The sequence below is a fragment of the Athene cunicularia genome, assembly GCF_003259725.1.
Source record: "Athene cunicularia isolate RWA chromosome 6 unlocalized genomic scaffold, athCun1 chr6_part2, whole genome shotgun sequence".
In the NCBI taxonomy this organism is placed as follows: domain Eukaryota; kingdom Metazoa; phylum Chordata; class Aves; order Strigiformes; family Strigidae; genus Athene; species Athene cunicularia.
This window is the reverse complement of record NW_020799106.1, coordinates 3,694,961-3,720,245: the sequence shown is the minus strand read 5'-3', so window position 1 is coordinate 3,720,245 and position 25,285 is coordinate 3,694,961. Positions and strand designations below refer to the sequence as shown.

At 40.3% G+C, this 25,285-nt stretch overlaps 1 protein-coding gene across 24 annotated transcripts in view; it reads left to right on the top strand.

The window, feature by feature from the left end:
* The window catches only part of ANK3 (ankyrin 3), a 308,020-nt gene that overhangs the window by 81,316 nt on the left and 201,419 nt on the right, over positions 1–25,285 (top strand). For 13 of the 24 annotated variants that reach the window (XM_026851826.1, XM_026851822.1, XM_026851827.1 and 10 more), the window contains exon 1: positions 16,270–16,663. The exons of 4 other annotated variants lie outside the window; for them this stretch is intronic. In XM_026851826.1, the coding sequence (XP_026707627.1) occupies positions 16,550–16,663 (114 nt within the window). In that variant the 5' untranslated portion in view covers positions 16,270–16,549. Of the gene's footprint in view, positions 1–16,259; positions 16,664–25,285 lie in introns of those variants that run through there. 7 more of the 24 variants (XM_026851833.1, XM_026851832.1, XM_026851831.1 and 4 more) reach the window with 4 other exon arrangements.

Sequence of the window (25,285 nt, the reverse complement as noted above, 5' to 3'; positions counted from 1 at the left end):
CCCCCCCCCCCCCCTCCACCTTAAAAAAAATCCCCCAGCCTCAAACCCAAACTCTCTTTGCCTTTTATGTAGTTTATACTCTTCCCACATTTAGGTAGAAATTGGCCAAAGGTCATTTTCAGAGGGGCAAAAATCCTATTTAAATTCCCGGAGTGTAGCGTTGCCTCTGTCCAGGCCTTTCTAAAGGCAGGACACACAAGGTACAGGCACACAGATAGAATTTAAACCATTTGAACATGGCTCCTGCTTTAGACAAAAGCCCTAGCTAGCTATTTCTTGCTCTCCCTTGATTTAAAGGTCCAGATTTTGCACAAAAGGATAGCATAAGCCTCAAAAATTGCCGCTCATAAAACCATCTGTTGTGAGTGAGCATATCGTTTAGCCAAATCTTTTTTTTCTCTGATGTTGATATTGGTGATTGTCCAAATTTCTAAATAGTTCTCCAAAACTGTAATTCTTTTACTCATCAGATTTTGGCATAGGTTTATCAAAAACTGTCCAGAGAAGCATGTCTTTATGAGATTTTTTTTTTTTTCCTGGTAGATTATTTTAATGTTAACAAATCTGAAAGAAGAAAAAATATTTTACCACTTTGGAAATGAAAATTCCAGAGAATTCTAGGGGTATATTCGTGGATTAGATTGCTGGGATAATAAACTGTGTCCTCATCTAGCATTTTAAAGACACGTATGTTCAATAATCTCATCAGTATATTTGGGTGGCTACTCATCACATCTGAGTCTATCAGTTTGATGTTTTCCTTGGCAGACTTGGTAACACTTGATAACAAAGGCAAAGAGCATCTTTGACTTGTGCTTGGAGCTTAAAATACCCTAGTACATATTAAATACTCCACTGTGCTGCAGCTTTAAAGATTCTTTAAGTATTCCTAATAGGACACCTTGTCTCTTGTGTATGTTGTTGGGTTTTTTTTAAAATAGAAGTTTTAACCAGAACTTCTTAAAACATCACATCAAGAAACGTCACAAGAAGCAATGTGGTAAGCCTAGCCTTATTTTATTGTTCTGGGTCACGGAGATGTCTTGATAGTTTAGATTGATAAACTCTGCCTTCATTTCATTTAAGTGCACTTTTTGCTGATGCACTTAAAGGCAGTGATCATCTGGTTTCCACAACTTCCATTTGGAGGGAGTAGAACATGGAAAGAGTGCTTTTTGTAAGTAGGTTGGGTTTTTATCGGGTTCTTCACATGATCTGATAATATTAACTGTATTGATAACTCAGGTGTTTCCTATCGAAGAGAGATTGCATTATTCTGATTCTCCATAGGTTTTGGCTTCACAATCCCCTTTGGGCTTTTCCAGTTTTGGCATCATGCAAGTTACTTCCCGTACTTGGGGCCTGTAAATTGGAAAATAGAAGTGGCCCCACTGAGAGAATAAAGATCTGTCCAAAAATCTGCTAATTGAAGGAGAACGTTGAGGACTGCAGCCTGACTCACTCTGATCTTTTCTAGATGTTCTGAAGATTACCTAAGCAAGTAATTCAAAATTAATCTTCCTGTTTACATATTACTGGGTTAATTATTTAAAAATAATACAAAAAGATGCGGAGAGCCATCATTCCACAAACCATCCCTAATCTTGCCGCAGTTGTGCTTAGGTGGTGGTGAAGCACTGAAGTACAGAGAAAAACTTGTTCTTTCTAATTTTTTAGCAAAATATCTGTGGTTTTCCATGATGCTTCTGCTTTTGTGTGTGTACATGTTCAGTTTAACTCTAGTTTCCCATGGAAATTAAGGTTACACGATGATAAAAAGCCATTTTGAGAGCCGTAGGGGAAGTAGAAGAGGGCTGGATGCTACAGCGGTGTCGTGATGTCGAAGGGAACTGGAGGCATGGTGAGGGTGGGCAAACTGACAACTGGGAGAGGGGCTGGGAGAGACTGGCAGGGGACTTTTGGCCAGTAATGGTGGGAACCTAAAGTCGAGACATATGATCCAAACGTGATATGGAAAATCAGATCTAATCAGCTCCTCTTTACAAGGAGCAACTCCTTTAAATTTGAAAAAATGGGTGGGATTTTGGACAGCGTACCTGTAACACACATGGAATGAATTAACATGCACGTTCAACTGAATACGGAATTTCATATGGTAATGATTACTTTTAGGGATAAAAATGTGTCCTTCGGAGTGGCTTCTGTTTATATCTTTCATGTACTGGCAGGCCTGCTCTTACTCCAGACAGCACTGTAACAAACTGCCCAAGAGCTTGTTTTGTTGTTGTTTCTGGGAGGTCAGGCTGACCCAGAGCTGGCTCCAGCAGCATTCCAGGAACTGGCATATGCTGATGCTGTAGCAGCTATTCTCTTCTGCACTAAACCTGTGCCTTTTGAGACTTCTCACGCAGTAGAACCTAAAAAGAATATACACACGTCTGTAAAGTTTTGGAGAGCCACACTGAGCATCCAGTGCTTAAACCAGGTGGGCATGAGGCTGGAGGAGGCTGGAGGGTAGAAATCCAGCTGGCAGTAGTCCACAGCCTTCCCTGACACCTGTTCATATCGCTGGAAAATCTTACGCAGAGCTTTTAAATTGTTGCGGATTAAAGCGCTTCGCTTTCCTTTGGCCTGTCCTTGTGTGTGAAGTCAGTCGCTGTACGACTAAATACACGAACATCTTACTGAGGGAAGAGGTGCTTCAGTCCTGTGGGTAATGCCGTTTGTACTACGTTTATCGTGGGGACAGGAGTTTCCGCCCCAGTTTAGAAGAGGCAGACACGCCACGTGTCGGTGTGTAGCGTGAATATACTGCAGCATGGGTGCTTTTCCTGCCTGTCCATCAAGAATGGAAAACGTCTGTCTGTCTTCTTTGTATGTTGGATTTCGCCTTGGATGTTGTTGATGGAACACTGGTGACTGTTCGCTTCCTTTTGCCTGGGTTTGCACACTTAACCAGGCCTATGGCTGGTGCTAATTTTCACTGCTTTGTTAGACTAAAGAAAACAAGATAATTCACTCAAAAATAGATGGCTTCAGGCCTCCAGTAAGATAGGAGGGAGAGGGAAGTGGTGGCAAAAGGCACTTTTTATGCCCTTGTCCCAGTGCAGAATCCACTGTAACTTGCTGCTTTTGTGAAGCAGAAAGTAGGTGGAAAAAATGAGCTACAGAAAATAAAACTGCACCTCATTTTTATTTATGAGTGCATACTGCTAGTTTTTATTACTGCTGATAACTCTGCTGGGGTTTTTTTTTGAATTAATGGTGTAATGGGAAGCGTCTTCATAACAACAGGAATTCCAGTCTGTGCTTTTCTGTCTACAAAGAAAATCTAGAGCTTTTGTGGTTTAAAAGCAAAGGCATTGAAAACTAACAAGATTACACCCTGCCTGCATTAACAGCCAAGGGTTGAAGCTGCAGAGTAGGATTTTCTTCAGATGCAAAGACTGAGTCTGCCTTGTTGTGGGTGTAAGAGTACCGGCAGCAGTTTGGGATCTTTGAGTGCAATGGTGAGATCATGGTTATCATAAAGGCTATTATCATGATGAGACAATTATTCAGCCTACGCACTGTGGAAGCCTATGCGAACTAGCTGCTTCTGATTAATGCTGCTTTTTCTTTTTTTTTTTTTTTTTACTGAATAGTATGTAAATTGTTCATTTGCTGTTCACAAACACACAGTTCTTGTGATGCAGTCCAAAACTTGTTTTTCATTATCACTGTATCTGTAGCCTCTGCCAAACTACACAGTTACTCAAGCTGCATTTGTAGTGGATTGTGGCCTCTGTAACTTGCATGTTGGTTAACCAGTCTTCATGCAAAGACCCTTCAGAATATATGTTACAACCCTAGAAAGCATCCCTAAGGCTACAAATTAAATTTTTTTCTGCCTTTATGAGTTATGTAATATATATTTAGAAGAGACACGTTATTAACTACTCTGATATCTCTAAACAGCTGTAATTTTATGTAGTTCTTTTGCAATTTTTGCGCCAGAAATGTTGCAGTCTCTATAAAAGACTCCATGTAAAATTGTGATTTTTTTGTGTAGAACAGAACATCTTGTTGTGTAAGAAAAAAATGGTGCCTGGGACTTCTATTCACAGAAGTAATCAAAATGTGATGATAAGATAAGAGATGGAAAAAGCCTATTAGATCATCTTAGCCATTATCCTGACAATGCAGAATTGTTCTTTACAATTCTTTTCTGTATTTTCTAGCTCAGTTTTAAATGGACCAGTAGTGAGCTCCCATCTTTTTCTTTAGACTAGAATTCTGTAATGTGCCTGTAATTTAAAGCAGACTTCTCAGCATATTGTATATTTTTACAGTGTTTGTCTTGTTTAATTCCTCTTCATTTTTAAACCCATGATCTAATTGTAGATTTTATTATTTTATTCTATTTTAGATACATGAGAAATACATTTTTAAGATTTTCGTACAGATCAGACTAATTCAGACACATCACTACTCTCTTTTGATTTGGATCTTTATTTGGAGCTCTGGTATCTGCAGCAAATGCTTCTGATTATATGAAGCATGCTAAAGTCATAGATTTTTATATTAAGAACTGAAAATACATTTCTAACTGTCCAGCCTTATTAAAGCATACAACACTGAAATCAATAAAATAGTTTTCTGCTGTCACACTAAGGTTGAATTAAGAACAGATTTTTGGAAGCTGGGATGTCTGTGGTCCTCTTGGTACAGTGGTCATAGGATGGTCGTGAGTGTCACTGCCATAAATATTGTCAAATGGATCCAAATATGTATTTTAGAAGGGAAAAGCTGTAAAGTTTCCATTCTGGTCATAGACTGCAAAGGCCTTGTGCTTAAATAGCCAGGCAACTAGCCTTGTAAATATGTAGTATGTAGTTCCTACAGGTTTCTAGTCTGGCAAGTGTGCAGCGAGACGGGAGTTTTCAGTTTCTTCAGATATTTATACACTTGATAATGTAGTTGGTATTTTTATGTTTTAGACAATCGCTTATGCATTAGTCTTCTAAAGCTCACTTAGGTATTAAGTTGTATGAGGTAGATCACGTGTTTATCGAGGACACAGGGATGTCTCGATTCAGAGGGCTATTTAGGGAGCTGTCTGACCCACAAGAGACAGACTCAGGGCTGGTTTTTTTTATAAGTACAAATCGTATTATCAATTTCCCAACTATAGACATATTACATGAACCATTTTGATAGTGCTCAGCACTTGCCCTCTGCAGAGGAGCCATGCACATGTGTGTTCTTGCTTTTGTAGGGTCCTGCTAACTTTCAAGACCCTCTTGTAGTAGCATGGGTCCTGTATGTCTTTCCTAAAGGTCGATGATGAAGTTGTCTGGTTTCTTTTGCATTCTGTTGCAAGAGCTTCATTATTCTTGTTTAAAATTTTCATAGTGTCTTACCCAAATCTTTGGTGCTGCAATTTAAACTTTGTACTGCTATTACTCTCCATAGTAATAGTGGAGAACAGACCATTTCTTTCTGCATTTTGGCAGGCTTTGATGGACTTGAGGACTGTTGCCATGTTCTTAGTCATCTTTTCTTTAGGCTAAATGAGGTTGTGTTTTACAGACTTCTGATTGCTCCTGTTGATTTCCAAATATTCTTATTTTTCTGGAAGCAGAATAGAAGTCAGCCACAGTATGCCTGCAAGTTTGCAAATGCTAAGTAGAAGAGAAAGATTATTTTATTGTACAGGTTATAGTTCTACACTCTACTGTGCTGTTTGTCTTTTGTCCCATGTTGAACTTGCAATGTTTTGTACCCTCCAGACCCTGCTGAAGAACAGTCTATACTTGTTCCTTAGCCTGTGCAAATGGGTTTTTTCCTTCCTTATCATTCTTACTGAAATCCACCTGTTCTGGTTTGGCTCTTTTGTTTGTTTTCCCCAAACCCATTCCTCTGGTTTTGTCATTTGGATCTAAAATTTCTCTCTTTAACATGCACACACTACTTGTGGTTTCCTGTTATCTGCATTTGGCAAAACCCTGTATTTTCTATTGCCCAAGTCATTAATGAAAACACTGGAGAGAAGCAAAGCCAGGACAAACTCTTGCAGAACATCCATCCATTTTGACAATGAATGTTAGTATCTCATTCCCGAGTTACTTACCAGATCCCTCGTGGATTAATCGAACAATCTTTTCATCAACATATGTCCCTTACCTTGCTTACGAGAATTTCAGGTCCAAGTATTGTTTTTCTCCTGTGTTCCACACCCGTCACTCTTTCATGAAACAAAATTAGTTTTATACAGTTTTCTCTTGACAAATCCAGATTGATTACAGTACATCCCATTACCTTCGGGGTGATGACAAGTTCTTTGATACAGGAGTTTTCTAGGACTGGTAGTTAACTGGACCAGTGTACAATTTTGTTATTTCCTGTTCTTTCAAGTTTTCTTTCCCCACCCCGTCCTTTCAAGTTTAGTCGCAAGTTCGCCCTTCAACAGTCTCTTGCTATCCTGAGGTTAAAAAAAAACCAAAACAAAACCAAACAAAAACCCCAAACCAAAACAAACCCCACAAACAACCCAACCCCTTCAAAAAAACTATAGTGGCTGGAATTTTATCTTAAACCTATAGAATTCAAGTGTAGGACTTGCACGGAGTTCACCTTGTTGTCATGTACCTATTTTAGTACCCTTTGAGTTGTTCCACTTCTGTTCTAGGGTGAGAATTCTTACATGTTTTCTTATCTTCTGCTCTGTGTAGTACTGGTTATTTAAAGTTTCGGTTTGACAGATATTTTATGTAGAATTTATGCTATCTTTAGAAGAGGAACAATGCACTTACCTCTGAATAGAACTTCCATGGAACCTTCTTCCTTCCCAGCCCCTGCACAAACTACTTCAAATTAAAACAAACCACAAGAACAGAAAGGAAAAAAAAAAAAAGAGAAAAGGTTTTAAAAGCATCTTCCATTCTTATGCAGGTTTGTATCCAGTCATATGGGTTTGCCTGTTTTGTGGGAACAAGAAAAAGTAGGGGCGGGGGGAGGCGGGCAAATGAGCAAGATTGCAGTGATGCCTGGTATTTGTCTTTGCTAAGCGCGTGTGTGAATATGCATGTCCAAAGCTATTTATTACTAACCGCAGATTCAAAGAAGCATGCAGTATTGTTTTGTAAAGAAGAGTGATTTCGGAGTTAAAGCAATAAATTCTTCACTTCTACAGCTGACAACTGTTTTTTCCTAGAAATTAAATGCCTGAAATAGGACACACTGTTCCAGCTGAGACCCAAGCAAAGCTGTGTAGGAGAGAGATTTCTTTCCTCTGTCTTCAAGGCTGTTACTTCTGTTTTTACATCCCCGGTATGATATTTGCCTTCTGTTAACTTAGGTTCAGTTTGCCATGCAATACAAACAAAACAACCTCCCCTCCAACCTCATAATCTCCAATTCGCAGTCCTCTCGCTCTAAAGCCGGAGTAATCCATTCCTCCTGGCCCCCTGCACACTGTGCATTTAGCTTACAAACACATCAAGGCAGGAATTGCCTCTTATGATGTTATTTCGAATAGGGCACTAGTATTACCTGTTTTTTCAAGCACTACATCAATACACCTATCCTGTGATAATTATAATAATTATACAGGTGGTTTTTTTCATATCCTGGCTTGCTCTTGCCAGGCCAAGAAAGAGCTTGACCTCCCGTGGACATTAGTAGCTTTATGTGAAATTTATGCATAAACATTTCTGAATTTTTGTCGTGGCAGTGAATTATTATTTTTTGCTTTCGACCACTCTCTGTGTTATCTTTCTTGCTCCAGCGGTTTGTTGCAGCAGGATTTTAGCACTGAAATTCTGATAGACAGACTTTTTTCTTTTTTTTTCTAAATAAAATGGAAATCTTTGTTTCTAAAATGACCCTGAACGATCTTTGGTATTAGTTGTTATTTTCAGAAAACTGAGAATTTTCACATGCTATTGCTTTAAGTGTAAACTTGTCATTTTTATGACTGGTATAGGGATTTGCTTATGGGAAAATGAGAAAAATGTCACCTGAAAAATATACATTTGATAACATTCTGTCTCTTGTTATTAATTGTTAATGACTCTGCTTTTTACATTTTCTTTCCTATAAAAGTCAAGTCAGTGCTGCATAGAGTGTGCAGAACACTTACAGTGCTGAAATCTTCCATGGGCAGCATGTTGAGATTGTAATGATTCCCTGACTTAATTATGGAGCGGATCCCTTGGGAATGAGACGAAGATGGCCATTTGAACATAGGAAAAGGAATAATGAATAATGAAGGAGTCTAATTAATTGTGTTTCTTATGCTGGAGTAGATTGTGGATTATTTTTTTTTCCTTTGTATTTTCATTTTAGAAGTTTCCTTAAAACTTAGTAAATTGTATATATATTGGTAGGAACTAGGGTCTTCCCTGAAAATTCTGCACTTTTGCTAAAATTCACCCATTTTACTAAAATGAGAAGTCTGCAGTTGAAGTCAGAGTTAGTAGATGTGTCCTCTACTTGTCGAGGGAACCTCGGTCCAGCAGGCAAATGTGGCGCTGAACAGGGAAGGAACTGAAACTGCAGCTCTGTTGGCTCATGTGTACCTCTTTTCCTCATTTTAGGAATATTGCATGCTAGTAGTAGATTTTTTGCATATGAATGTAGTTCAGAGAAATTAAAAATGAAAAATACCTATCATACAAAACAAGTCAACGAACCATTTTTCTTCCTTTCTTGTACTTTCTGTATTTTTGCACCACAGAAATTTAACAAAAAAAAAATATACAGTTGAAAGTTTTGAGCAACTGGGAAGATGGAAATTTCAAAGAAAGCATTTTTTTCATGACCTTTGCAGATGCGTCCTTTGTTGTACTTATTCATCAAACTTTTTATTTCAAAATGAAACAATAAGAAAGCTGCTTTTGATACGCAGAGCTTGGCGACGGGAAAATATATGGGCACTGGGTCACTTAGAGCATCTGCCTACTGTTGAAGGCGGGTGGGGGCAGTAACCCATTCCATAAGGTGATCAAGAGCTGCCTTTGTCTGAAGCTATATATATTTTTCCTTTTGTGGCTGTGTCATAGTAGGGAAGGTAAAATAATATTTTCATGGTCACAGTATCTTCGTAAGGCAGAAGGGACTTACTAGCCCTGGATACACATTGTGCAATGATTTATGTGGCGACTCGCTTAGTCAAAATTTCTTTCAGCCTAAAGTATACATTTTTGACTGAAACCTAACAAAAATCAAAGGACGTTAATTAAAGGACAGTGGAAAATAACCTGTTATTTACAGGGCAATGTGTTGCATCTATTTGTGGCGGTTGGTTCCATCCCACTCTTTGTCTGGCAGCTTCATTTGCTTAAGCAGATTCACTTATCGACACCTTTGCAGTTCTGCAGTGGTATGGCTTTTTACATAGCTGATATTATTATGCGACTGCAACTGCTCCAGAAAAGGGACAGCAGACGGGGACTTAATGCCGAGTAACTTGAAATACCACAAAGACATTTCAGGCTGCTGTTTTGGGTTATTTTTAAACCACTCTGCAGTGAGGCGTTTTCCATCTGAGACGAGCAGGGAATAACTCCTCTTGTATCTGTTTAGGGACTAGATGATCTGGCAGAAAAGCTTCTGAAAGCCACGCAAGGACCTTCTTGATACCTGCTTTCATTATGTTGAAGGAAATCCCTCCGTGGGCTCAGTGTTTGCTGGATGTGTTAGCGAATTGGCTGTTGCTTTCATGTGTTGGAGCAGAAGTTAACAGATGCAGCAGTGATTAATTGTCCACTCAGGGTGAAGTTTGTAGCTGAACCATAAAATCCTGATGAATGGGCTTTTGCGTTTAATTTTTGAAGCTCACGAGAAAGGGATAGATCCTCCCATCGTATCACTGACGGAGTTCAGGTTAAGCATGCGGGAGTGCAAAACGGATACAAAGCTGAGTTTTGCACTTAATCCTGTATGTGGGGATAGCTTTTCCTGCTGTGTTAGTGTCGTTTGCAGAGGGACCTAACAGTTCCCAGGTCAAAACTCTCAGCTTGGTGCCATGAAGCACCATCCCACTGGTTTCCCTCTTGTACTGGGACTTGCAGCAGCAAACCTAGGAGAGCGTGGTGGACCAGGCAGAGAGTGACTATAACACTAGGAATCTGGGGCATGTTAATATGCTGAAGTTTTGGTTTCAGAACATTAATGAGTAGTTTCAAAGAAGGGGCTGAAAAATATGTCAGTAACTGTGATCTAGTGTCAGTCCTGGATATAGCTGCCACCCATTAACGTGTTTGAAAACAATTTACCACCTTTTCATAGTGATCTTTGTCAGCATCCCTAAGACACTGATACTCTATATGAATTTCAGTCCCGGTTGTAGTCTGTTGTTTGAACTTCAGGGAAAAATGTAGAAAAACCTTATCTAAAAATGCATGCTTGTATTATTTCAGTGGTTCACAGTAAATGTAGGGGTTTTGCAGTATTTTTCTTGCTGGAGGAAGAATAGGAAGAAAGGCTTTGGTGTGTTTGCTCAGCAACAATTTGGAGCTTACATATTTTATTATTGCCATGTTCCTTGCCTCAGATTTCCTGGACTCCTCAGCAATTCCATCCACAAACCCACTCAAAGTCTATCTTCTAATTAGTGTGCCTCTATAAATAAGATACACCTTAGTTTGTCATGAGTCAGAGATGAAACTCTTTTCACATATTCACAGAACAGTTCATTTGAATTTGTCACATTTAGCTCCCTTTCTCTGCATATGCCTCAAACAAAATTATGCTGGTTTGGAAGTCAGGGATGATACTCTCCAGGTCCTGGGTACTCTGCAGTCTTCTGTAGTCACACTTTCTCCTCTGCTAGTGCTTGAGCGTGTTGGGTTTGTCTGCCAGTGTGTTCACAGGCAGATTTACCATGTTTGCATGGTGGCCTGGGACAGTTGAAGATTTATTGTCCCGTTTTTCTTTGCCCCTGAGGCCTTGGGTTGGGTGAGGCTTGAGTCAGCTTTTGAACTGTCCCGATTTACAATGTAAGCCTTAAAGGCAAACCAAAATTGGTAGCTGTTTTCTTTAAATGTCATGCCTCAAACTGAAAGTCAGTGATGAATTCACAGACATGTCAGCCATCCTCCTTGTATCGGGAGCATGCTGGACTGCAGGAGGTATAACTTCATCAGTTAAGCCCAACTGTGTCATCTCTGCATAGAGGAATAGTGATTTAGTACTTAATTCTTTGAGGTTGAATGTGACTGTTGCTTTGAGCTTGTTTGAGCTCAGAAGGCAGATGATGTGTCTGGAGAGGGCTTAGTGAAAAGCTTATTCCGTGCCTGTTTTCTCTGTGGGTAGTTTGGGGGGTTTTGAGCTTTTTGGGGTAGGGGGGGTCGGTTGTTTGGTGGGGTTTTTTTTACATTTACGGTTGCTACCATTTCTACTTTAAATTTCCAGTGAGGGCAGCAGGACTGTTTAAGAAGTAGTAAGCCTCTTGGCAGGACAATACAAATATCCTCAGCTTCAAATATCTGGCCAGCTATCACTGCATCCCTGAATTCGTGCAATTTCCAAAGATTTTTTTTTAAGCTGTTGTGCCCTAAAGAAGTCAAATAAGAAATAAACCATAATTCAATAAAATTCCAAAGAAGTTAAGGGGTAAGCACTAGAAAAGTGGTTTATAAAATGCGGTTTAGAGATTTCCCTTCTCTCTATATAGTACATGCATCCCTTTTTGACTCCATCATGTTTCCTCGGAGTTTCTCTGGGATTATTATTGCCAAAGCAGGATTCTGCTAGAAGAGGCAGGTGGCGGTGGAAACTCAGTGCAACAAAACAGAAAGGCAAAACAAGACTTAACTTTTCTTTTTTTCCATTCACTTGCTACTTAGTGACCTTGATTTTCTGCATGTTTGGAGATGGGTCCATCCTGCCCTGACATCAGATGTGCGAAAAGGAGATAAAAGTAAAATTACATGCTAAATATTCTTTTAATCTGGTATGTTTGGTTTGGGTTTTCTTTTTTTTTTGTTTTTGTTTTGAGACACAAGGCCTACTAGTCTAATGCATGAGCAGACAACTCTTATGAGACTCCTTTGAAGGGTTCTTTTATGAGTTAACTAAGTATCACATAGCATTTTAAAAAAAAAAAAAAACAACAAACCAAAAACAAACAGAACTCTTATTTCTTCTGCTTCTTCTTCTACCAAAGTGTTATTTTCATGAATTGGTAAATCGATATTGCCCTTATTTCTAGTACATCTTGTTCTTCTTTCTTCTCTTTTTCTTCTCACTTCCACTGCTTTTCTCCACAAAATAATCCAGAGGAGGACTATAGTGGCAGGTAGACTCCCCTTCCCTCTTTTAACCTTTTTTCTGTATCAGATAACTCAGAAATTAAGAATTTAAGAGTAACCTAACAAGAATTGGCTTTATTTTTCTTCATGTGTTTTCCTTTCCTTTACTCTTTGCTCTTTCTGTTCTACCTATAACTCTTCATCTTTGGAAAAATGTAAACGTACTTTGTTTACCAGTAAGAGTTGTCATAGTGACCTTCCAGCATTGTGTATGATTATAAGTCCTTTTTGATCCATCGTGATCTAAGTAGTGTAAATATTGAATGTTTCTGTGGTTTTCCATCCTCCCTAAAAGAGCTTAGATTTCCATAGATCTATTTTTTTGCATATTCTTAGTAAACCAACATTTTCATGATTGTCTCTGTTGTGGGGTGGGGTTTTTTGATATTTTTTTTTTCTTGTGCTACACAATTATTTACAATAAATGTAAAAGTGATGGTATCATCTTTGCTCCGTAGGCTGCTGACTAACAGATAAATTAACTCCAATAATTAGATCACAAACACTTTTTCCTCCCTATAACTTCTTGTGGTTTCTCAAGATCTGTCTCAGTGTTGCGTACTAATGCCGTTTTGCAGTTTCTCTTGAATCTAGTTTTACAGTGGGACTAGCATCTTAAACTAAACCAAATGACACATTTCGCTTTCAGGTTGATAAAATCACTTCCCAGCCATTATTACAGATTTGTGAGTAGACGAAGCTAAGCAGACGTTATCCTTGAGCTAACAGAAAGTGTAAATTTCCCATCGTTCAAGTAAGATACGGTTTCTCATTCTCAGTAACTTTATCAGGACCCTATGGATTGTGCTGAAACACTCATTGGCATTTCATTAACTTTGTAATTAAGGGTGAAATCAAATAGCTTAATTATTTTACTGAAGTCTGAAAAGAAGCACTAAATGAGGTTTTCCAGTACCTGATTCCCTTGAAGTGAGTTATGACAAATCTGGCAAGAAAACCTTCACACTTCATCCAACTTTTGTCTGGTAGTGCCCTATCACCTTCCAGAGAATAATTCAGTTCACTGTTTCCCCAAAAGCAGAAACTGTACATATACAGTCTTTTTCATGGGGGTCTGAATCTTTTACTCACTCCTTTTTCGCAACCTCTTTTCTGTCTGAGACTGTTCTAGCCTGCAAGCTACACAAAATCTCTTTGTATTGCTCCAACTATAAAGGATTTTTTTTTTTTTGACTGTCAATTTACTAGCTAAGACATAATTTCTCAAAATCTCAGTTTGAAAAGGTGTTTTTTCTTCCTGAAATCTATTTCAGCAGTTTGGACTCTACAGTTCAAGTAGAGATTGTAATTCGTATAATAAAAACATCTACATGTTTGGTCCAGTTCATTAATTAGCCGAAAAGATACTTGGGATGAAGCAGGCTTGGGTGACAGATAAAATCATTACACTTGTGCACGTCTCAAGGGATTGGGTGAGTTCGCTTATTATCCTCATTTGTTAGAATTATTCTCATTAATATAAGCTTTGGCTGCTTTCTACCTGCATAGAATATGGCCTGTGCATAACGTGGTGTTAGGGCTTTTAAGCTGCATAGGTGCATATTATTCTGTGCCAACTTTTTAAAAAGTGTGCTTGAAGTATTTTAAACATATAATACGTTAATAATACATTATTTGTATTTCTATTTAATGAGGTTACTTAGCCATAAATTACAGGTTAGTATGGTTAAAAGGTTTATGGAACGTCACAGGATTAGCTAGCGAGTGGTGAGTGACAGCAGGATTCACTTCATTCGTGGCTCAAATAAGAAGTTGGTTTCCTAAGGCAAAGGTTCATAAGCCTTCTAAATCCAGATGGAAATGTGTTGGGAATAAGGGATCCGACTCTATGGAATTTTGCTGAATCCAATTTCAGTTCTGGACCTGCTGTATTTTTCGAAGCACTGCCCTGCTAATCACTGCGTTCTGTCAGACAAGGGAAATACTGTCAATTTTATTTTACAGAGAAAGAACTGAACTTCAGAGAGAATAACTGCCAAGGTCATGCAGGCAGATTGTGAGCTAGAAAGTGAAGCCTTGGGTGCTTTATCTTTTTTTTTTTAAATTATTTTTTAAATAGGCACAAGGCAGTCTTCTATTTCCCAACAAAACCTGATAGCTTCTCCACCAGCCTCCTTGAGCTACCTTCTCCAGCCCCCTTAAACCAGGAGCCGTTGCCCAGTTCCCCTCTCCAGTAGGGCTCCTGTGGTACAGTGGGATCTTCTCACTGCTGCCCTGTGCTTCACTGCAGAGCTGGGCCAAAATCCAGATACCTGCCTGAATGTGGCTTTTGACTGCTTGCAGTTACGCTTTACAGTTGAAGGCATGCTCTGGGTGTCCTTCGGGTATACTCTTTGCATCTTTAAAAATATAAATATGTTTATTCAAGCTTCTGTAGCACATGGAGAAGTGGGAATTTACTTCTAAAACCAGGCATTGCTCAAACGAAAACATTCCTCTTTCCACAGCTTTCCAAAGGCAGCCATTATATGAGTCTTCAGAAGTCCTTCAGATGTGGAGGAGGTGTAGGGAGAGGCACGTGGTGGTGTGTAGGTACAGGGAGTTTGGATACAGACAGGAACCTGTCATTTTACTGCGTCAGGAAGAAAGGTCCCTAAGGTCACGTAACTGTGGTCTCCATCCTTGAGCATTTCTTAAAAGTACTTCCAAAATAAACAACTTTTTAAACCTAGTTTGTTAGCCTGTGAACAGTAGACAGGCTGCACTGTGTGCTCCCTTTTGGACAACGTACAGTGTGTTCAAAGTCGTCTCTGTTTTGCAGATTTAAAAGGTTAATTCACTTTCACATGCTATGTCCAAACTGGATGCGTGCCACTTAATGGACCTCAACAACCTGGATTCAGAAAACGTCTCTCAGATTTAGGGGAACGGTCTTTACGACCGCGTGAGACCTTTCTGGATTTTCTGCTACGCTCCAAAGATTCAATATGATTTGGCTAATCGCACTTCAAATTTAAATTTAACTTTCTTTTTACAGCACGTTCTGTTTTTTCCTCCTGGAAAGAAATGCTAGTAGCACGTGAAATACACTGGTTTCACTTGTGGAGACTTTTGGTTCTTATCTGGAAGAAATCAGACTGCCTTAAAATGCTAATCTTCATTACTGTGAAGTATGCTACTAGGAATACTGGGAAAGGTTAAAAACAGCAGTCTCGACGCAAGCTGCTGATTGTTCATATTTGTGTAGAAAAAAATATGGTTCCTTATTTACTAGATGCTTGCTCTGTGTTCATCCTAGTAAAAGATCCTCCTGCAGGCCTTAATACTGCTGCTATTTTACCTCCCATAATGAATATTCAAAAGCTGCAGTCATTGAGGACTCAGGTGGCAAAAATAGTAAGATGATTGAAGCAAGCCTTGACATAAAAGCCTAAAAGTACATTTCCAACTACATGGAAATAGTGCCGATTTCCCTTTCTGACCACGTAAAAGAACGGTGCCAGGAAATCTCCCATGAATTAAATGCCTGTTTCACACTAGTGTGATCGCATCTTTCTTTCTGTATGATGTGTTGTAATAAGTATGTTTAAAAAAAAAAAAAAGAGAAAAAAAGACAACAGGGCTTTCTGTAATCCTCTCTCACAAAATGTATTGGAATTGAAAAATGGGTATAAAGGACACACTGTTAAGATACGGCAATGCATGCATTGTTTTCTACATAATGCAGTCAGGGTCTCCATGGTAAAAATAAATTTTTATTTTATTTTTTGTCACCATCAGCAGTTAACCTAAAGTAGGAGCTGCTCCATTTCATTATAGGTTAAATGGCTTACCATATAAAACTAGCTGAGACAGGTACATCATTAACACTGCCGTTTTTAATAGGTTTTAAAAACACACTTTAGGATTAGTGAAGAAAATACAATACAGCACATGTTATTGTTCTGGAATTTTTTTCAATAGAAAGCGCTTCTTTTCAGCATTCCCCCTTCAGTGGAGTCACTTAGACACTTCCAGCTGGTGGCAGGGGATACAGCCATAATACAGCTTTCTCTGTCCCAGCTGTCTTTTTCATTACGTTAAATGCATTACGATGGCTGCACTGTTTTACAAAGGTTCAGGTACAGAAAGGTATAGGAAGAATTCTGCAACTGTGTCTTTTTGTAGTGACTGCAAGCTTCTGTGAGATCTCTGAATCCTGAATGTGTTCCTGGCTCTGGTCACAGATTTCCTTCCAATCACTGGAACATTTGCTGTAAGGGCTGGCTAAAGGTGCCTGAGGAAATCACCTTTTACAAGGGAGCATTGTTGTAAAGGATTTTTAATGCATTATGGCTCACGCAGCATCACAGTTAAAGAAAAACAGGGATTTAGAAATTAATGCTGATGAAGAGACTGAGAAAAAAAGAAAACACAGGAAAAGATCCCGGGATCGGAAGAAAAAGGTATCTAGATCTGTGCCAAATTCTGACAGGGATTCTTTTGTTTTAATTTTCTTACCTTGCAATTTGAAGTATCAAAGCTTGTTCTTGCGTGTAACTTGGTAGCTGTCGGAGTAATTTGTTAACGTTGTAAACTAGCATTGATAACCAGGGCTGTGGGGTTTGCAAAGCAATTGAATGTTTAATTGGAGATGAGTTGATTGCAGTGATGATGCAGAAGGTGTGCATTCATTTCCCAGATAAATCACTTGTGTTACCGAGATATGCAAACTGTCCGTGAGTTGAAAATAGTTTGTAGCCGTGCTGTGGGGTTAAATGCTGAGCTTTCTCAGAGGTTTAAGGGCATAATACTTCAGCTTTACATACATGTACTTAAAAGGGATGTGTGTGGAAGCAGATTTTTTTTCTTTGTGTTGGGACTGTGTCACATGTTTGGCTTCTGAAACATCCATTTTTGGGATAACGTTACAGAAATAAGGTGTCTCCGTGTTTCTCTCTTTTCTTAAGGGTGAGCTGTTTTACAGAATTGAGCTGTTAACAATCTGTTATTAGCAACTTTCTTTTGTTAGGGAAATTAATGTGACTGAGATTGCAGAGCCTGGTTTTTCTCTGCTGTGGGTTTGTCTTAGCTGCAGAAAACCCTCCAGCAAACTAGGATCCGAGAAATTCAGTAGGCACTGCATTGCTCATTGTTCAGTTCAGGAGCCTCTGTGTGATTCCAGTCTTACTGTTTCTCTCTAAAGGTATAAAGCAAAATAGTTACGGTTTGTGGCATAATGTCAGATAAAGAGGCCAGCCACTTTGGCAGCTCTGTGGATATGTCCTTAAAAATGACACCTTGTACTAGAAATAAGGCCCTGCCGTGATTTCTTGTCTTTGGCTGCATTTTATTATAATTTTTCAAGAACATATCAAGAGGCCAGTTGTCTTAACAGAGACCTGGGCATGTAGTATTTCTGTGTGCCTTTGTGAAATCCCCCTAAGGGGGGACTGGCTAATCTTCGTATGCTCAGAGAAGCGGTCCATGTGCTTCCTAAATGACATGTAGATTCCTCTAACATATGTGCATCTTTTGGTTGGGTGGGAGTCAGCATTTCCCTGCCCTTTTCTCTTTTTTTTTTCTCTGCCATGGCAGTACTATACATAATGAAGAGCACTAAGAAACCCACTGCCTTCTGTTCTAGTGAGCACATTAGGAGAGTGTTTAGATGGCTGCAGTGAATGTACTGCAGCATGTTGTTAACTGTAGGCATTTTTTTTCTGTGTGAATGTATACACACAAGTCTTCTGAATTATCTTACAATGTAAAGGAAAGTGTGAAAATAATATTCTTTCTTTGGGGCCAGTTTTGAGGTGCTGCTGCATGAAACTGCTCTGAATTCGTAATATTTTTCTTGACTGCTGCTTAGGTTATGTGCAGGTCTTATAATGTGGCTATCAGGGTGGGTTTCTTTTCCTCCAGCTGAAAATGACCACAGCAGTTAAGAATTTTAGGACCTGGCCCGTCAACCCATATTTATCTATGACTTGTGAGCTGAAATGTATAGTCTCTCAGCTAACTCTACTCATGATGCAGGAAGCCCACGTTGTACTTAATGTGCTCAAGTTTAACAATAGCGTGCCCAAACATATCCACGTACTGTCTTTGTATGAGGGTGCTTTCTCACAGTTTGTAATTAGAACAATGTAGAAGGGATGTGGCAGTGAGAGGCTCTTGATTCAGTGAGGTGAGACAATTGCTTTGTGGACCAAAATGCTTTATTGTTTATACAACACAGTGCTGTCGAAAGGAAATCTCTTAGCAACCAGAGTGGCACATGGATAAATATCAGCCTATTAATCTCAAATGTATGGATTTTCTGGGCAGTCTTTTATTTTTGCATCTCAAGAATGAGATAAAATTGAGAGCTTTTGTTCCACCAAAGGCTTTTTTTGGGTCATGTCGTCCCATCCCTCCCTGTCCTCCCCGTCCCCGTCCCCTTTGTGTCACACTGGAATTTGGTAGCTTATTCCAATTTCCTTCTGGGTTTCTTTAGGACTTTGCTGATTCAGGGCATTTAGTGGGTCTCTCTACTAGGAGAATGGAGCAAAAAGCAGCAATTGCTTCACTTAACATTTATACATTTGGGCATCAGTGTTCTCACAGCAAAAACATGGTTTTGCCACCCAGTACATAGGGAGTAGGAAGTCCAGTAATTGTGGTTTGCCATTTTGTACTTTCCCGACTATTTAAAACATTTTCCCCCCAATTTTTCCACTATGAGTTGTGAGTCACTTCTTGTTCCTCTGCACCACCCACCAGCAAGCAGTACTCGTGGGTTTTTTTTTGTTGTTGATCACATGATACTGCACAAAGCTAACCCTTTGCTTAAGCAGCAAACAGAAATATCCTTTAGGGTCTTCCCGTCACATTGGAACAACAGAGACTGCTAATGTTTCTGGATAATTTATACAGTAAGGAGACCAAGTCAGCCAATGATTAGAAAGTAAAGCTGGTGGGAGCACCCAGTGTCCTAGACTTGATGTTCAACAGTCATGCTGATTTATGTTCCTATTTAGTTTGAGGATTGCAGTCTGCAGATAATACTTCACCGCTTTTGACTGGTTAAGCAATTTACAATGTAATAATGTTTCTGTTAAGGCTTGCTTCGGTGCTAGTGTGAGAGAAATGACCTTTTTAAGAATATACACAAAACAAAACCCTGTATTATATCCAATCCCATTTAAATTTCAAGGTGAGATATTTTCAAATTGCTGCACTTAGTTCTGTAGAGGTGCCATGCTTCTGTGCCCTGTGGGCCCACCACACTCTTCCCGTTTGCCTGCATTCAAGATATTTCTGAAGGTTCGGAGATTAAATAGTTTGACTCATACAAGAAAACAGGATGGGGCCAGCAACTAAAGTGAATACAGTGAAGGGTCTGCATTACACAGGTTCTCTGTTTATTCTGTTCAAGTTATATTAGAGCTTCAAGCAGTTCTGCCTCTGGATGGTTGTGCAGTGTCCTACACTGCAAATAGTTTGAGAACACCCAAGGGCAGACCTGAGCCTTGGATGGTATCACAGAACAAGCCAAGCCACCCTTAATAATGTCAGTGATAGGACGGCTTGCTTGATTCCTTATACTGCAGCTCTGTCATGTGTAGTTTGGTTTATGAAAACTATCACAGAATCACAGGATTGTCTAGGTTGGAAAAGACCTTGAATATCATCTAGTCCAACCATTAACCTAACATTGACAGTTCCCAACTCCACCAGATCCCTCAGCGCTGGGTCAGCCTGACTCTTCAACCCTGCCAGCGATGGGCACGCTGGGTCAGATCCCTTCCCTGTCCCTGCTGGCCACGCTATTGCTGACACACGCCAGGATGCCATTGGCCTTCTTGGCCCCCTGGGCACACTGCTGGCTCATTATCAATTCCCCCCCAGTCCCTCTCTGACTGGCAGCTCTCCAGCCACCCTTCCCCAGGCCTGTAGCCCTGCTGGGGGTTGTTGTGGCCCAAGGGCAGCCCCCGGCATTTGCCCTCAGTGAAACTCCCCCAGCTGGGCTCAGCCCATGGCTCCAGCCTGCCCAGGTCTCTCTGCAGAGCCTCCCTACCCTCGAGCAGATCAACACTCCCACCCAACTGGGTGTCAGCTGCAAACTGACTGAGGGGGCACTCGATCCCCTCGTCTGGATCATCAGTAAAGATGTTAAACAGGAGTGGACCCAAAACCCATCCCTGGGGGACACCACTCCTGACCGGCCGCCGACTGGATTTAACTCCGTTCACCGCAACTCTCTGGGCCCGGCCATCCAGACAGTTTTTTACCCAGAGAAGCGTGTGCCCATCCAAGCCACGAGCAGCCAGTTTCACCAGGAGAATGCTGTGGGAAACGGTGTTAAAGGCCTTGCTAAATTCAAGGTAAACAACATCCACAGCCTTTCCCTATGCAATAATCAGGTCGCCCTGTTGTAGAATGAGATCAGGTTTGTCAAGCAGGACCTGCCTTTCATAACGCTGTGCTGACTGGGCCTGGTCATCTGGTTGTCCCGCATGAGTTGTGTGATGGTACTCAGGATGACCTGCTCCATCAGCTTCCCAGGCACCAAAGTTTTACAAGGTCTGTAATTGCCTGGATCATCCTTCTGACCCTTCTTATATATGGGCATCACACTGGCCAACTTCCAGTCTGTTGGGACCTCCCTGGTCAGCCAGGACTGCTGGGAAATGATGGAAAGCAGCTTGGCGAGCACCCCAGCCAGCTCCTTCATCACCCTTGGGTGTATCCTATCCAGTCCCATAGCTTGTGTGTGTCTGTGTGATGCAGCAGGTCACGGACTGTCTCCTCCTGGAATGCGGAGGGGGTCGGTCTCCCAGTCTCTGTCTTCTGGCTGAGGAGGCTGGATTCCCTCAGTACAACTAGTCTTGCTATTAAAGACTAATAACTAACTAGAAACTGTTTATCCTATAATAATGATGGGAAATAAATTAGATGCTTAGTAAGTGCGTTCCTAAAATAAAGGTGAAATCTCTGAATATTTTTTTGTGTTTTCTGTTCAGTACATAGTAGAAGAGAAGGGCAGGTCCTGGCACATACTTAATGATTTATGTTTTATACAATATTCAGTAGGACTGAAGAGGTTTCCGTTTTCATGGAATTCTCAGGACCTAGCATGTTCTTTGGGACCACAGAAGAGTGTGATCATAATGCACAGCCTGGCTGCTGCCAGCTCTGAGATTCTAAAGGCTGTTGCTGTCACAAACTTGTGGACAGAAGGGAAAATAATGGATGCTAACGTCACAAACCCTGGTAATTTCATCATAAGGCTCACAGTGTTTGAAGGTTTTACTTAACTTTTGGGTACGCTGGAAAAAATTGCCCTGCAATTTCCTAACGGGTATAAGTTGAAACGCTGTGTCAGGAATGATCAACCTGTAGGTGTGCGGCTGTTCACGTGGCTGCAAGGAGCTTGTGCATCTTCTGGGCTGGGATCTGCTCCCATCTGCGAGGGCCTGTGGGAGATGGCTTTGGCTGCCCAGCATAGCAGAGCTGCAAACACCTCCCAGGGGCAGCGGGACCCCAGGAGGGCATCATCATATCCTAGCTGGGAGACCCCCACTGTTTCCTTTCCCCTCAGCTCTCTCAGGGCTGTCAAATGTTTTATGGACCTCAGCCACTCCAAGGTTTCAGTATGAGTCTCACGAGGTTGAAAAATTCACCATCTGCACCCACACGATTAACTTGAGCCAAACGGTTGTGTGCAGACCAGCTTCAGTGCAAGTGGCTTCTTCAGTTTGGTCCACAGGGATAATTAAGCAGGTTTAAGGAAAACAGGGATAATATTTTCCCTGGCAGACACGTGTTCCTGCAATGAATTGTCCTGTGGTTTTAAAAACAATTTGGCTTGGAACTGGTGCAGTTTTCACATGCAAACAAGTCTACCAGTTATTAGGTCAAGCTTGAAATGTGAGCTTCAAGGCTTTTAACTCAGATAACAAGTACAAATCCCCATCTGTTTTTTTAAAATACTTAATTTCATTATTTTTAACCAAATCTCTGGATTAGAGAGACCTGTTTCATGGTTTCTGAACAGTTGAACTTCACAGTAGTAGAGTCTAGACAGGTCGGGCACAAATGATTTGTTCCTTACCTCATTTGTGTTAAAACACGAACCATGTAGATGTTGCTCCAACATCTGGAAACATGACTTATGGTAAATTAAAACATAGTGTAGATTTAGGGACTGAAGGAAAAATTGTTAAGTCAGTGCATCTTTAATAGGTACAAGGAAAATTTCAGTCATATCCTTGATTTTGGACATGATGCTCTGTCAGAGGCAAATCAAATAATGGAAAGATATTTTTGGTAGGTGTTTATGGATACTGGCGGATGGGTTATCTGCTAGCAGTGTTGAATTCTTACCAGCATGGGGTTTGGTGGTGAAAGAGTGTTTCTATTCAGCTGGAAAAACAATTCCTTCTTTGAAGATGACCCCCAAAGGAATGAGAAGATTGCATTGTATTGTGTGGGTAGCACCACAGCATCAGTTGAAGTGGGCACTGCTCAGTGTTACTTTGTTGTTTATAAACCCAGGAAAAAATTTTGCACTGTTACACATTTACATTTTTATTTAGGCAGGTTGAAAACATTCACCTTTTCTTCTTCACCTTCTTGATGCCTCAGGATTGTGCCATCAGAACTGATGGCCATTAGTTACTATTCAAATGCCAGTTCGGGTTATAAGTCCCGTTATACTTAACGTTACCAGCTCATGGTGGGAAAAGATGGAGAAGAGGGAGGACTAACAGTAGGAGACCTCGCCATTGCAGGAAGATTGCTCAGTGACCAGATTCAGAGTTGGACTCTCAGTGGGTGTAAATCAATATTGTTTCAACTACCTGGTTGGTATTAAAGCAGTCTTTTATCCTTCAGGGTTTTCCACCTGGGCTAGGTTTTATTTGGGTTTTGGGGGAGAGCTGAAGGGGGAGAGGGACATGTCACTTCTATGGGAGAATGGATGCTTTTGAAGCAATAGAAAGTTCAAAGATGATGTTTGAACAGTGATTTAAAAAAAAAAAAAAAAAACAAAAAAACTTTTAAAAGGATCTCTTTATATGGTTATGAATGTTCAGTCCTGTGCCAAAAGTCAAAGCACTGTTAATTTCAAGCTCTCACTTGCCTGAATTGGTAGGTTCAGGATAACTCCTGCTTATTTTGATACAATTTCCCTTGACCATTCACTAAATATTTGTTACTGTGAGTCAAAATATTTGTTGACTTGTGGAACTGACTGAGCACCTGCTAAAATTGAGTGTTAGACTCAGTTGGACCTAGTTTGACTGGAACAGGGACTAAGAACTAGGCTCTTGGTGTATGTGATGTGGGTAGAAAAATGAAATAGAGAAGAAAAAAGTCTGAGCTGCAAGTTGAATTAAACAAAAATTACTTAATTCCCATACCAAGCCTGATTTATTCCCACACTGATTGGAATGGAAGCTCAGGTAAGTTGGATTTGCTGCTGTTGGGTAGTTTGTACAGCTGTTAGGCCACTGGTAGAGTTGTAACAAGGATTTTCTGACTGGTGCAGGTCTGTGTTGTAAAAGCACAGCAAGCCAGGCCTTCGGGGTTTGACCAGGCCACGTGCCTGTCAAGTTGGAAACCTCTTAGGCTTTTTAGCGACTCTACAAAATTAATGCCTCTGTGTTAGACTGGGATGTGGGGGGGCTTTCAGGTAATGAGCTCAGCTGGGATGATACAGCTGTCCTGCATTGTTCCCGACTTCAGTTACCTTGCAGGCTATAGCCCTGTGTGTTAAATGGTGAAAGACGGGTGCCCTCAGAGAGTAATTCAGTGCGTGTGAGACAAGGTAAAGCAATGTCCTCATTTTCAAAGGTATTAAGCATCCTCCAGCCCTGCAGCTCCAGCCAAGAGCTTTGGGCATTCTGCAGATCAGGCCCTGGCATCTCTGGTGGATGTTTGGGATCATATAACACTTTCAAAAAATCTTGCTTGCATGTCTGCAGCCTGAGCGTGGTGTTTGTGTGGAGCTCTACTTTGTTAGTCAGTGCTCTGCGAGGTGGCCAGTTATCGACCTCCATGGAAGAGGTCAGATTTTGGTTTTAATTTTACAGAGATTGAAACCACTGTATGGCAACTTGGAAAGGAAATCCACAGAATGTTTCTTTAGTGTTTATTCAAATAAGACTAATGTGGACAGGAGAACTAGATTGAAATAAGATTGTTTTGCTAATTGAAAAGAAAATTCACTTGGGATGTATTTTTTTTTTTTTTAAATCATAATTTTGCAAATAAGCTGAAGTTCTCCATTATTTAGGAAGTTATGACTGTTTAGTAACGTGAATTTGTTCTGTATGAGAATGTTATTGCTGATAATGTACACAAGCAATTTAATGCCTTTGTATTATACGTCAGAACTAAAACTTTATTTTCCCTTTGTAGTTGCAGAAAAGTACAGGACTGTACTGAGTAGTCACCTTCATGTGAACGTTGTTTTAGAAAAGTTTTTATGGTTTGTTTTAATGACCTGAATGATGTATTTTACCGGACTTTTTGGTTGTTCAGCTATGTTTTATTCACAGGTTTGGATTTATTGGGCAGCTGAAGAGTCTAACGTGTGATATGTTGTGCCATCACGGTTGATGTATCAATTTTAAATCTCAGTTTGAGTGTTCATTTCAGTATCTTCCCAATTTTTCATTGAAAAGCGTTCATAATTAAGGAGAAAGGTACAAGGTAGAAGGTGTTCACTTATGTTTCTGATATCCTAGCTTATGCAGAATATATCTTACTCCGTATTTATCCAACTGGAATTAACGTGACTTTATGGAAGTAGTTACTTCTGGATGCAAGTGGTAGTATCCAAGGTCCCTGCTAACACACTGATTGTTCATGAGCACAAGCAGAAAATTAAGGTCCGTACCTTAACAGGTATCCACTACACCATCACGGCAAGTTATGCAGACACAATATCCGCATTTATTTCATGGGTGTAACATGACATATGTCATAGTGCCTAGTGGAGGCTACCTCCACAAAATCTCCATCAGTAGCATTAAACTTGCTGCCTCTGGTGACCCCTTCTCTACCAGGAGCCAGGCAGGCTCCCAGGTGTGTCTGGT